The sequence below is a fragment of the Oratosquilla oratoria genome, chromosome 19 (assembly GCF_046742065.1).
Source record: "Oratosquilla oratoria isolate Oo_2021 chromosome 19, ASM4674206v1, whole genome shotgun sequence".
Lineage (NCBI taxonomy): Eukaryota > Metazoa > Arthropoda > Malacostraca > Stomatopoda > Squillidae > Oratosquilla > Oratosquilla oratoria.
The window spans coordinates 35,604,834-35,617,950 of NC_134795.1; the positions used below are offsets into that span (position 1 = coordinate 35,604,834).

The following is a 13,117-nucleotide window of genomic DNA, read 5'->3' on the forward strand; positions in this document are numbered from 1 at the left end:
TTCTTCCGGAATGCAAACTGGGAAAAATTTTACAGGGAAGAGACAACAGTGGAAGAGAAATGGAATATATTGATGGAAAACTACAATGAAGGTGTAAACAGGCATGTACCAAGACAAAAGCGAGAGAGAGAGTACATTAAATGTTGGTTCAACAAAAGATGCAGTGAGGCAAAAGACAGAAGGGACAAAGCTTGGAAAAAGTGGAGAAAAGACAAAAAACAAAGCAAATAGCAAATTTATGTTAACTGTAGAAATGAGTATGTTAATGTGAGAAGAGAGGAAAAAAGGAACCATGAGAAGGATATAATAGACAAATGCAAAGAGCAACCCAAACTATTCTATCGGTATGTGAATGGTAAACTTAAAAACAAACAGGAAATGGTGAAACTATGCCAAGGAAACATAGAATACACAGAAGATTTAGAGATGGCCGAAGTCATGAACAATCACTTTAAATCTGTTTTCACCAGAGAGAAAATACCAAATTGTGACAGATAAAAACAAGAAATCTCCCCTCATGAATGAGTTTACAGCATCACTAAAGGAAATATCAGAACATCTATCAAGGCTGGATGTCAGAAAATCACATGGCCCGGATGGTATTGCAAATTGGATTCTAAAGGAGTGCAAAGAAGAACTAACAGACATCTTAATAAACAGCTCACTCAAAGAAGGAAAGATACCCGAGGACTGGAAAAACGCTAACATTGTACCAATATACAAAGGAGGAAACAAGGAAGAACCCACCAACTATAGGCCAGTATCACTAACAAGCACCATAGCCAAAATTTGTGAGAAAATAATCAAGAATAGATGGGTAAAACATCTGGAAGACAATGACATATTAAACCCAAGACAATTCGGATTCAGACAAGGAAGATCATGCTCCACAAACTTAATATGCTTTTACTCAAGACTAATAGACATAGTGCAAGAAAGAAATGGATGGGCTGATTGTGCATTCCTAGACTTGCAAAAAGCCTTTGACAAAGTACCACACAGAAAACTACTAAAAAAAACTGGAACACATAGGAGGAATACAAGGAAACCTACTAAAATGGATAGAGAACTTTCTGACTGGTAGAAAGATGAGAGTAGTGCTCAGAGAAAAATATTCAGATTGGAAAGAGGTGATCAGTGGAGTACCGCAAGGATCTGTGCTGGCACCAATAATGTTTGCTATCTATATGAATGACATGGACGAGGACGTGAACTGCTACATGAGCTTCTTTGCTGATGACGCCAAACTGCTAAGGAAAATAGAAACTGATGAGGACTGTGAAGCACTGCAAGAAGACCTAAATAGGGTATGGAACTGGAGTCAGAAATGGGAAGTGGACTTTAATACTAAGAAGTGTAGCATAATGGAGTTTGGAAAAAGCAAAAACAGAATATCAGGAAAATATACAATTGGAACCAAAGAAGTAAAGAAAGTAGGATCCGAAAAAGATTTGGGAGTATTTATCACGAACGACTTGTCCTATAATATACAGATTAACAAAATTGTCGGGGAGACTTACAACTTGCTAAGATCAATAAAAGTGGCGTTTACATACTTGGACGAAGACATGATAAAAAAAATATTGGTTACATTGATAAGGCCTAGATTAGAGTATGCGGCGACATTGTGGTCCCCCAGTACCAAAAAGAATATAAAGAAAATAGAAAGAATCCAAAGAGCAGCTACAAAAATGGCACCTGCACTTGCAAACCTATCATACGAGGAGAGATTGGCTAAACTGGAGTTACCGACACTGGAGCAAAGAAGAGAGAGAGGTGCCCTATTGACCATCTACAGAATCATGAGAGGCACAGAGGTACTCGATAGAGAGAACTTACTTAACTGGGACAAAAGAAACACAAGAGGACATGGAAAGAAAATAAAAAAACAGCTATAGAAGAGAACTGAAGAAAAACAGTTTTCCTCATAGAGTTTTGGACACTTGGAACAAACTGGACAATGAAATAGTATGCGCAAAAACCATTCATGAGTTTAAAAACAAACTAGACACTGCGAGATACAAAGGCGGGACATCACGAGCATAGCTCCCCTTCCCGCAAAATACAACTAGGTAAACACACACACACACACACACACACACACACACACACACACACACACACACACACACACACACACACACACACACACACACACACACACACACACACACACACACACACACACACACACACACACACACACACACACACACACACACACACACACACACACACACACACACACAAAATAAAGTGCAGGAATGGAGTAGGAAGTGGGAGATGGAGTTCAATGCAAAAAAGTGTAGTATAATGGAATTTGGAAAAAGCAAAAACAGAATAACAGGATCATATAAATTGGGAGAAGAAGGAATAAAAAAAGTAGAAAATGAGAAGGACCTGGGAGTCATTGTTATGAATAATATGTCACCTGAGAAACATATAAATAAGAGTTTTGGAGAAACTTTTAATTTAATAAGAACAATCAAAGTTACATTTACATACCTGGATGAAGAAATGGTGAAGAAAATTCTAATCACCCTGATAAGACCAAGATTGGAATATGCAGCAACGATATGGTCACCAAGTACAAAAAAATGTATAAAAAAAACTTGAAAGAATACAAAGAGCAATTACAAAATTGGCACCAACACTCTCAAAACTATCATATGAAGAGAGACTAGCAAAACTTGAACTACAGACACTAGAGCAAAAAAGAGAGAGAGGAGATTTGATAGCTATTTACAGAATCATGAAAGGCATAGAAATTACTGATAGAGAGAATTTGATAAAATGGGATGATAGAAATACAAGAGGACACGGAAAGAAAATAATAAAAGACAGCTATAGAAGAGATCTGAAAAAGAACAGCTTTCCTCACAGAGTAATAGACAGTTGGAACAAGTTAGATGAGAAAGTGGTGTGTGCAAAAACAATACATGAATTTAAAAATAGTTTAGATAAAATGAGATATGAAGACGGGACACCCCGAGCATAGCTCCCCTTCCCGTAAAATACAACTAGGTAAACACACACACACACACACACACACACACACACACACACACACACACACACACACGCACACACCACACATGCACACCATACACCCTACACACCACACACCATACACACCACACACCATACACACCACACACCATACACACCATACACACCACACACCATACACACCACACACCATACACACCACACACCATACACACCACACACCATACACACCACACACCATACACACCACACACCATACACACCACACACCATACACACCACACACCATACACACCACACACCATACACACACCACACACACACCACACACACACCATACACACACCATACACACACCACACACCATACACACACCACACACCATACACACACCACACACCATACACACACCACACACCATACACACACCACACACCATACACACACCACACACCATACACACACACCATACACACACACCACACACACACACCACACACACACACACACACACCATACACACACACCACACACACACACACCATACACCATACACACACACACCACACACACACACACCATACACCATACACACACACACCACACACACACACCACTCTCGCACACCACACACACACACACACCACACTCACACACCACACTCACACACCACACTCACACACCACACTCACACACCACACTCACACACCACACTCACACACCACACTCACACACCACACTCACACACTACACACACACACCACACTCACACACCACACACACACACATATGAAAGGGTGTATATAAAATCCTGGTATAATAAAAAGTGCAGCGAGGCAAAATACAGAAGAAATAAAGCCTGGAAAATATGGAAGAATTACGTAGGGAAGAAAAAATAAATTATGAAAAGGGACATAATAGATAAATGTAAAGATCAACCCAAACTATTTTATAGATATGTAAACGGCAAGCTAAAAAATAAACAGGAAATACACAAATTATGTCAAGGTAATAGAGAATACACAGAAGATATAGAGATATTGGCTGCTTGTTATTGTGGCAAAGTAGCATGCAGTCGATACTTTAGGGTCTATATGGGGTGCCCCTACGGACCAGAGCCACACATCATTTTGTCTATGATAGAGGAAAACTCTGTTCATAGAGAAATGATGACACTTTTATACTACGACTGTCCCTCCGTTATGCTGTCTCCCAACTCCTTGTTGGTGTCCTGTACCATTTCTCTGAGTATTCTTTTTCTGTGGTGGAGGAAAAGAATACTGCCACCAAGTATTCCCACTTGGATCGTAAGAGGTGAGAAGAAAGGGACGGGGATTGGGACTAGGCATCCTTCTCCTTGTAGCCCCACAGGGCACATTACTAAAAGTAAAAGCAAAGGCATAAGAGGGTCTGGAAGTTCTCGGACCAGCACCCTAAGGTTTGGGTCTTTTAATGTGTGTGGATGTGGTACAGATGAGAGTAAAAGGGAAGAGATAGGTAGTATGTTTGTGAGAATAAAGATGGATGTGTTGGCTTTGAGTGAAACTAAGCTGAAAGGGAAGGGCGATTGTAAGTTTGGGAGTGTAAGTGGGAGGTTATCAGGAGTGAAGAAAAGGTGAGGGAGGGAAGGGGTGGCTATACTAGTAAGTGAAGAGATAGGTAAACGTGTAGTGGAGTGGAAGGAGGTTTCCTCAAGGAAAATGTGGATGAAGGTGAAACTGGGAAAGGAGATGTGGGTTTTTGTAAGTGCATATGGGCCTGGCAGGGAGAAGAGTGTAGAAGAAAGGGAGGCCTTTTGGATAAATTTAAATGAGTGCATAGAGGGTTTAGGGAGAAGTGTAAATGTAATAGTACTGGGAGACCTTAATGCTAGGGTAAGAAAGTATCCAATTGATGGAGTGGTTCGGAAATGTGGAGTTCCAGGAAAAAATCATAATGGAGAGTTGATGGTGGAAATGTGTCTAGAAAGAGAGTTGATGATAGCAAATACAGTGTTTCGGAAGAAAGTCAAGCATAAGTACACATGGGAGAGGGTGGTGGAGGGAAGGGTGGTAGATAGAGCTTTAATGGACTATGTAATGGTAAATAGGATTATGATAGGAAGAGTTAAGGATGTATATGTGCTAAGGGGAGAGGGTGGGGGAATATCAGATCATTTTTTGGTGGAAGGTAAGTTGAGAGTGGAGGACAGATGGAGAAAGAGGAAAGGGACAAAAGGTAGGGAGGTGCTTAGAGTGAACTCTTTAAATGAAGAGGAAAAGGAGGAGGAGTACAAGAAGAAGTTGAAGGAGGAGTGGGAGGGAGTGAAGGATAGAGTAGAGGTAGGTGTGGAGGAGGAATGAGGATGGTTCAAGGAGGGAGTCACAAAGTGTGCAAAGATGGTGTGTGGAACAAGGAGGATAGGAGGAAATAGAAGGAAGGGTAGTGAATGGTGGGATGAGGAAATGAAGAAGGTTGTAGAAGAGAAGAAGCGAGCTTACACAGATTGGTTACAAAATAGGACGAGGGAGTCATATGAGACGTACAAAGAAAAGAAAAGAGAAGTAAAGAAAAAGGTAATGGAGGCAAAGAGGAGAGCAGATGTAAAATGGGGTAAGAGTATGACAGAAAATTTTGAAAGTAATAAAAAGATGTTTTGGAAAGAAATTAAGAGGAAGAGGAGGCTAATCAAGTAGAGAAGAAAAGGTAAAAGGTGCAGATGGAGAGATGATAATGGAGGAGAAGGCAGTAAGGGGAAGATGGGCAGAATATTTTAGGGAGTTGCTAAATGTGAAGGAGGATAGGGAAGGAAAGATAGCTGCAGTGGGAAATGCTAAGAAAATGGCTGTGATGAGTGAGGAAAATGGAGGAGAAATAAGGAAGGATGAAGTGAAGGCAGCTGTTAAGATGATGAAAGCAGGTAAGGCACCTGGTCTGGATGGATGCCATGCAGAATGTCTTAACCTCTTCAGTACAGGCCTTAAATCTCGCGGGCAGCAGCCAATGCCAGCCGTACGACGTGTCGTAATAATACTCACATCATAAAATATAGTCACCGCTTATATCGATCGTTCTCTCTTTCACCCGTGAATTTTGATAACCATAGAAAATGTGATTACAGACAGTTTAGAGAGTATGTCATTACGGAGGGGCAACTACAATAAATATAATCAAGACGCCGATATGGCAGCCTTGCGTATCCACTTGCTCCTCATGACGCCTACGTATGCGGCACCGTATGGAAGGGGTTAAAAAAGGAGGTACAGTGATGGTGGACTGGTTGGTGAGGTTATTTAATGTTTGCTGGAGAGAAGGTAGAGTGCCGGAGGACTGGAGGAGTGCTTGTATAGTTCCACTTTACAAGGGAAAGGGGGACAAGTGTGAATGTAGTAGTTTCAGAGGGATTAGCTTGTTAAGTGTAGTTGGGAAGGCTTATGGGAGGATCTTGATTGAGAGGATTAGGAGAGGAACAGGGAGTAATGCTTATGGGAGGATCTTGATTGAGAAGATTAGGAGAGGAACAGGGAGTAATTGGTGAGGAACAGTGTGGATTTAGGACAGGTAGAGGTTGTGGAGATCAGATTTTTGTGGTAAGACATATGTGAGAAAGCTATAGGAAAGGGAAAGGATGTTTTTTGGGCCTTTATGGATCTGGAAAAGCCTTATGACAGGGTAGACAGAAAGGCACTGTGGGAGGTTATGCGGCTATACGGGATAGGAGGAAAGCTTCTGGGAGCTGTCAAGAGTTTTTATGAGAGTAGTAGAGCTTGTGTCAGGATTAGAAATGGAGAGAGTGAGTGGTTTGAGGTAAAGGTGGGACTTCGTCAAGGATGCGTTATGTCACCCTGGCTGTTCAACTTATACATGGATGGGGTAGTGCGAGAGGTAAATGCAAGGGTAGTGGGTCAGGGATTGGAGATGGTTAAAGAAAATGGAGAAAAGTGGGAGGTGAGCCAGCTGTTGTTTGCGGACGACACTGCGCTTGTGGCAGGATCGGAAGAGGGATTGAGGAAGTTGGTGACAGAGTTTGGGAGAGTGTGTGATAGAAGAAAGCTGAAGATAAATGTGGGTAAAAGTAAGGTGATGAGATGTACAAGGGGTGAAAGTGGCAGTAATCTGGAAGTGAGCATTAAGGGAGAGCAACTGGAGGAAGTGGATAGTTTTAGATATTTGGGTGCAAATGTGGCAGGAAAAGATGGAGTAAAGGTGGAGGTAGAATGTAGATTGAGAGAAGCGAGTAAATGCCTTGGTGGATTAAAAAGTGTAACGAGGAATAGAAATTTGGGAATGGATGCTAAGAGGAGACTGTATGAAGGAGTGATTGTGCCAACAGCACTGTATGGAGCAGAAACATAGAACATAAGAGAGGAAGAGAGAAGGAGCTTGAATGTGTTTGAGATGAAGTGTCTCGTGAGAAGTATGATGGGGGGCTACTAGGCTAGATAGAGTGAGAAATGAGGAGGTAAGGAGGAGGACAGGGGTGGAAAGGGAGTTGGGAGATAGGGTTGATGAAAGAGTATTAGGATGGTTTGGACACATGGAAAGAATGAGTGAAGAAAGACTAGTAAAGGAGGTATGGAAGGCAGATGTGGAGGGAGTGAACATGAGGGGACGTCCTAGGATGAGATGGATGGATGGGGTGAAGGGGGCTTTGGGGAAGAGGGGAATGTCTGTTGAGGAAGGATGGGAGAGGACAGAAGACAGTGGTGAATGGAGAATGGTTGTATATGGAAGATGTTGTGATGCATGAGGTGGAATGGACGGGGTTGGGGGGTGAGGTAGTGTGTGTGAGCAAAATTTTGACGCAGCCCGAAGGGATTTCTCCCCGTCCTCTCCTTTATATGGGGGGTCGCCGATTTGATGAAGCGGCCTTGCTGTGGATATGCTGTGTCTTGCGACGCTGCTTCTGACTCAGGGCAGTGGACAGGGTGCAGGGATGACCTGTCATCTAGGAGGTGCTGAGATGGGAGGGAGGGTGGAGGGGTGTGGAGTGTTTTCAGGGATGGAATGGGTGGGAATGATTTTATACCTTTTCCTTTTTGGCTACCTCCCTAGTAAGGGGGAAAAAGCCTTGGTATATGTATGTGTATGTATGAACAAACATTTCAAATCTGTATTCACCAAAGAGGAAAAGAATCTACAAAACTGGGATAAAAAATTGAAATAAGATTTCCTCCACTAAAGAAAATAAACATTACTCAGAATGAAATAAGGAATCAAATACTAAAGCTAGACGTTAACAAGTCGCATGGACCAGACGGAGTTGCAAACTGGATTCTGAAGGAATGTATAGACCAAGTAACAGGAAAAATATTCAAAATAATAGAATGCTCTCTCAAAGAGGAAAAACACTGGAAAAATGCCAGTATAGTGCCGATATATAAAGGGGGAAATAAGGAAGACCCAACAAATTATAGACTGGTGTCCCACACAAGTAAATACATACACCAAGGCTTTTTCCTCCTTACAAGGGAGGTAGCCAAAAAGAAAAAGGGATAAACCCATTCCCACCCGTTCCATCCCCAAATACACTCAACCACCCTCCACCCTCCCTCTTATCTTAGCACCTCCTGGATGACGGGTCATCCCTGCACCTTGTCCACTACCCTGAGTCAGAGGCAGTGTCGCAAGACAAAGCACATCCACAGCAAGGCCGCTTCATTAAATTGGTGACCCCCCCTCTCTCGGTCCCCCCATGCATAAAAGGAGAAGACAGGGAGAAATCCCTTCAGGCTGCGTCAAATTTTTCTCACACATACTACCTCCCTCCCCTCCACCCACCCATTCCACCTCATGCATCACAGCATCATCCATATACAACCATTCTCCATTCACCCCTGTCTTCTGTCCTCTCTTGTCCTTCCTCAACAGACATTCCCCTCTTCCCCAAAGCCCCCTTCACCCCATCCATCCATCTCATCCTAGGATGCCCCCTCAATATGCATAACATAATAAATACATGAAATACATAACATGATAAATAATGTAGAGGAAGGATTGAGGAAGTTAGTGACAGAGTTTGAGGTGTGTGAAAGAAGGAAGCTGAAGATAAATGTGGGCAAAAGTAAAGTGATGAGATGTACAAGGGGAGAGAGTGACAGCAGGCTGGAACTGAGCATTAAGGGAGAGACTGGAGGAAGTGGATAGTTTTAGATACTTGGGTGCAAATGTGGCAGGAAAGGGATGAGTTGGGGGTGGAGGTAGAATGTAGATTGAGAGAAGCGAGTAAATGCCTTGGTGGATTAAAAAGTGTAATGAGGAATAGAAATTTGGGAATGGATGCTAAGAAGAGACTGTATGAAGGAGTGATTGTGCCAACAGCACTGTATGGAGCAGAAACATGGAACATAAGAGAGGAAGAGAGAAGGAGCTTGAATGTGTTTGAGATGAAGTGTCTGAGAAGTATGATGGGGGTTACTAGGCTAGATAGAGTGAGAAATGAGGAAGTGAGGAGGAGAACAGGGGTGGAAAGGGAGTTGGGAGATAGGGTTGATGAAAGAGTATTAGGATGGTTTGGACACATGGAAAGAATGAGTGAAGAAAGACTAGTAAAGGAGGTATGGAAGGCAGATGTGGAGGGAGTGAACATGAGGGGACGTCCTAGGATGAGATGGATGGATGGGGTAAAGGGGGCTTTGGGGAAGAGGGGAATGTCTGGTGAGGAAGGACGAGAGAGGACTGAAGACGGGTGAATGGAGAATGGTTGTATATGGAAGATGTTGTGATGCATGAGGTAGTGTGTGTGAGCAAAATTTTGACGCAGCCCGAAGGGATTTCTCCCCGTCCTCTCCTTTATATGGGGGGATGGAGAGGGGGGGTTGCCAATTTAATGAAGCGGCCTTGCTGTGGATGTGCTGTGTCTTGCGACACTGCTTCTGACCCAGGGCAGTGGACAGGGTGCAGGGATGACCCGTCATCTAGGAGGTGCTTAGATGGGAGGGAGGGTGGAGGGGTGTGGAGTGTTTTCAGGGATGGAATGGGTGGGAATGATTTTATGCCTTTTCCTTTTTGGCTACCTCCCTAGTAAGGGGGAAAAAGCCTTGGTATTTGAATGTATGTACATTTTTTCCTATCCTCTGTGTGTCTGACTCAATTTGCTTTTTCATTAATTACTTGGATAATTGTGTCTTGCATTTTTCTGCATTTGTTGTTGGACTATTTCTTTGAAAAAAGTCTTTATTTTCAATGTTTTCCTTCCATTTCTTAATCTTTTGGATACTTTCCTTAAGTTCTCTTCGATTTTTTTTCAATCATTTCTTGTATTTGTTGTTTACCTCTTTTTTTAAGTTTCCACTATTGGTAGTATCATTAATTCTCTTCTTTTCATTATCACTCTTCAGCTCTCTTGTATACTTTTTCAATTCCTTGATCTCGTTTCTTAGATCCAAGTTAGTTTTCCTCAGGTTGGATCAAAGATTGCTTGCACTAAGCAATCCATTAGTCCAACGATTTTGTTTTGTAAGTCCATAATTTCATTCTCCCAGTGTATCCTATTTTTGCCCCGTACAGTGCTGACAGCCCTGTACAGGGCAGAAACATGGAACATAAGAGAGGAAGAGAGAAGGAGTTTGAATGCGAGATGAAATGTCTGAGAAGTATGGTAGGGGTTACTAGGCTAGATAGAGTGAGAAATGAGGAGGTGAGGAGGAGAGCAGGGGTGGAAAGGGAGTTGGGAAATAGGGTTGATGAAAGAGTATTAGGATGGTTTGGACACATGGAAAGAATGAGTTAAGAAAGATTAGTAAAAGGGGTGTGGAAGGCAGAAGTGGAAGGAGTGAACATGAGGGGGTGTCCTAGAATGAGATGGATGGATGGGGTGAAAGGGGCATTACAGAAGAGAGGAATGTCTGTTGAGGAAGGACAGGAGAGGACAGAAGATATAGATGATGCTGTGATGCATGAGAGGAAGTGAGTGGGGGATGAAGGGTGAGGAAGTATGTTTGAGAAATTTGACGCAGCCTGAGGGGATTTCTTCCCGTCTTCTCCTTTTCTACAGGAGGGGACGGAAAGGGAGGGTCGCCGAATTAATGAAGCGGCCTTGCTGTGGATGTGCTGTGTCTTGTGACAATGCTTCTGACCCAGGGCAGTGGACAGAATGCAGGGATGACCCGTCATCCAGGAGGTGCCAAGATGAGAGGGAGGGTGGAGGGGAGTGGAATATGTAAGGGATGGAATGGGTGGGAGTGGCTTCCATGCCTTTTTCTTTTTGGATACCCCCCATGTAGGGGGGAAAAAGTCTTTCGTATATGTATGTATTTATGCATGTATTTTGATAAATTATACACACACACACACACCGAAAGGCACTTACATCCATATAAGGCAAGTGGCCTAGCCAAGACATACACCTTTTATACCATACCATTCATGGCATTCATACTTGGAGAAATTAGGTTTGCATTTTAATTTTACCTGCAGGTGGTAGTTCCGAGCAGTTACAAACCGAAGAGTGGTGCACTTTTCAAGGCGAGAGCACTTCAGTACTGCCTTGAGGATGACATCAACCTCCTCTCCGACTTAGATTGGATTGTGCACCTGGATGAGGAGACTATAGTCACTGAAGCAGCCATCCGGGGTATTTTGAACTTTGTTATAGAAGGCAGACACCAGTTTGGCCAGGTTAGTTAGCTGCCAGTGTGTCCTTCATACTTGAGTTTTGCTTGTATGCTCAAGTGGCAGACTACCTTCAGTTAAAGATTCAGTCAATCTATTGCCCTTGGTCTCTTTTGCAGAAGACCTGCAGCTTAAAAAATTGACAACAGCTTCAGGGCAGAACCATAAGTTGCTTAGAAAAGAGAGATTGTATTGTTGTCTTGCTACATTGCTACTTAATGAGGGCAGTGGGTGGGATACAGGATGACTCATCATCCATGAGGAGCTAAAATGAGAGGGAGGAAAGGGTGGTGGAGGGGAGTGGAATGGGTGAGAGTAGGTTTGTGCCTTTGATTTGGCTACCTCCCATATAATAGGGGAAAAACTCTTGGTATATAGATATTGTTGTCTGGGGAGAGTCAGTGTGGGGCATTGTAGTTTTTTGCGAGAGAGACTAGGGTAACAGATTGACTGATTGATTGACATTGTGATGTTTGATTTAGCTCCTGTTAGTCCTAGGATAACATGGTTCTCTTTTTCATTGCAGGGTTTAATAACATATGCGAATGAGAACATTCAGAACTGGGTAACTACATTGGCTGATACATTTAGAGTATCAGATGACATGGGGAAGTTAAGATTCCAGTTTAAAATGTTTCATAAGCCTCTTTTTGGCTGGAAAGGATCATATGTTGTCACTCAGGTAAGGTCTTAGTCACAAATTTCAATTTTTTCTTGAATAGCACTAGATTTCTTTTTCTCTGAAACTAAGTATCGCCATTGAGTGATCAAAAGTAAATTGTTGTGTGAACAATTGATGTATAAAAATGTGTCGTCTGTTTTAATGATTAAGCATTAAATTATGCATCCGAGAAAATGTGGTTAGTAAGCTTGTGCTTTTGTGTATGTATTCCCATTTTTCCCCTCCTAATTGTGGTATGCATGTAAAGTGCAAGGCTTGTAGGGTCCTGTTGCCTTTCCATTTATTATATACATGTACGAAAAGATGAGAAGGTAACAAAGGTGGTGGGTGGGAATGGGTGTATGCCTTTGACTTGGCTACCTCCCCTACAAGGGGGAAGAAGCCCTTGGTGTATATAGACCAAAAAGCTCTTTCCCCCTTGTAAGGGGATTGGCCTCATTGAGACATAAATGCACCCTTTTCTCATCCGACACCCATTTGTTTTCCCTTTTTATCTCTGCTTCCAAGCTTTGCTCTTCACTTTTTCTGAATGAGGGGAGGGGGGGTTGCTGATTAAATGAAGTGGTCTTGCTGTGGATGTGCTGTTGTGCTACAATGCTTCTGACCCAGGGTAGTGGGCAAGATGCAGGGGTGACCTGCCATCTGTACCACACCCACTCACGTTAAAAAACCCAAACCTTAGAATATCGGTTGGAAAACTCCGACCCTTTTATTCTTTGACTTCTTGTATGAATTTACCCTTTAGGGCTACAGAGAGCAGGATGCCTAGTCCCATCCTCCATCCCGTTTTAGTTTTGTGACATGAGTGGGAAAATCAATGAATGTATTCTTTCC

General features: G+C 42.7%; 1 protein-coding gene across 17 annotated transcripts in view; it reads left to right on the forward strand.

Moving 5' to 3' along the window:
- The window catches only part of egh (beta-1,4-mannosyltransferase egh), a 65,771-nt gene that overhangs the window by 28,308 nt on the left and 24,346 nt on the right, over window positions 1-13,117 (forward strand). For all 17 annotated transcript variants that reach the window (XM_076202881.1, XM_076202880.1, XM_076202894.1 and 14 more), the window contains 2 exons: window positions 11,407-11,607; window positions 12,128-12,283. In XM_076202881.1, the coding sequence (XP_076058996.1) occupies window positions 11,407-11,607; window positions 12,128-12,283 (357 nt within the window). The remainder of the gene's footprint in view (window positions 1-11,406; window positions 11,608-12,127; window positions 12,284-13,117) is intronic.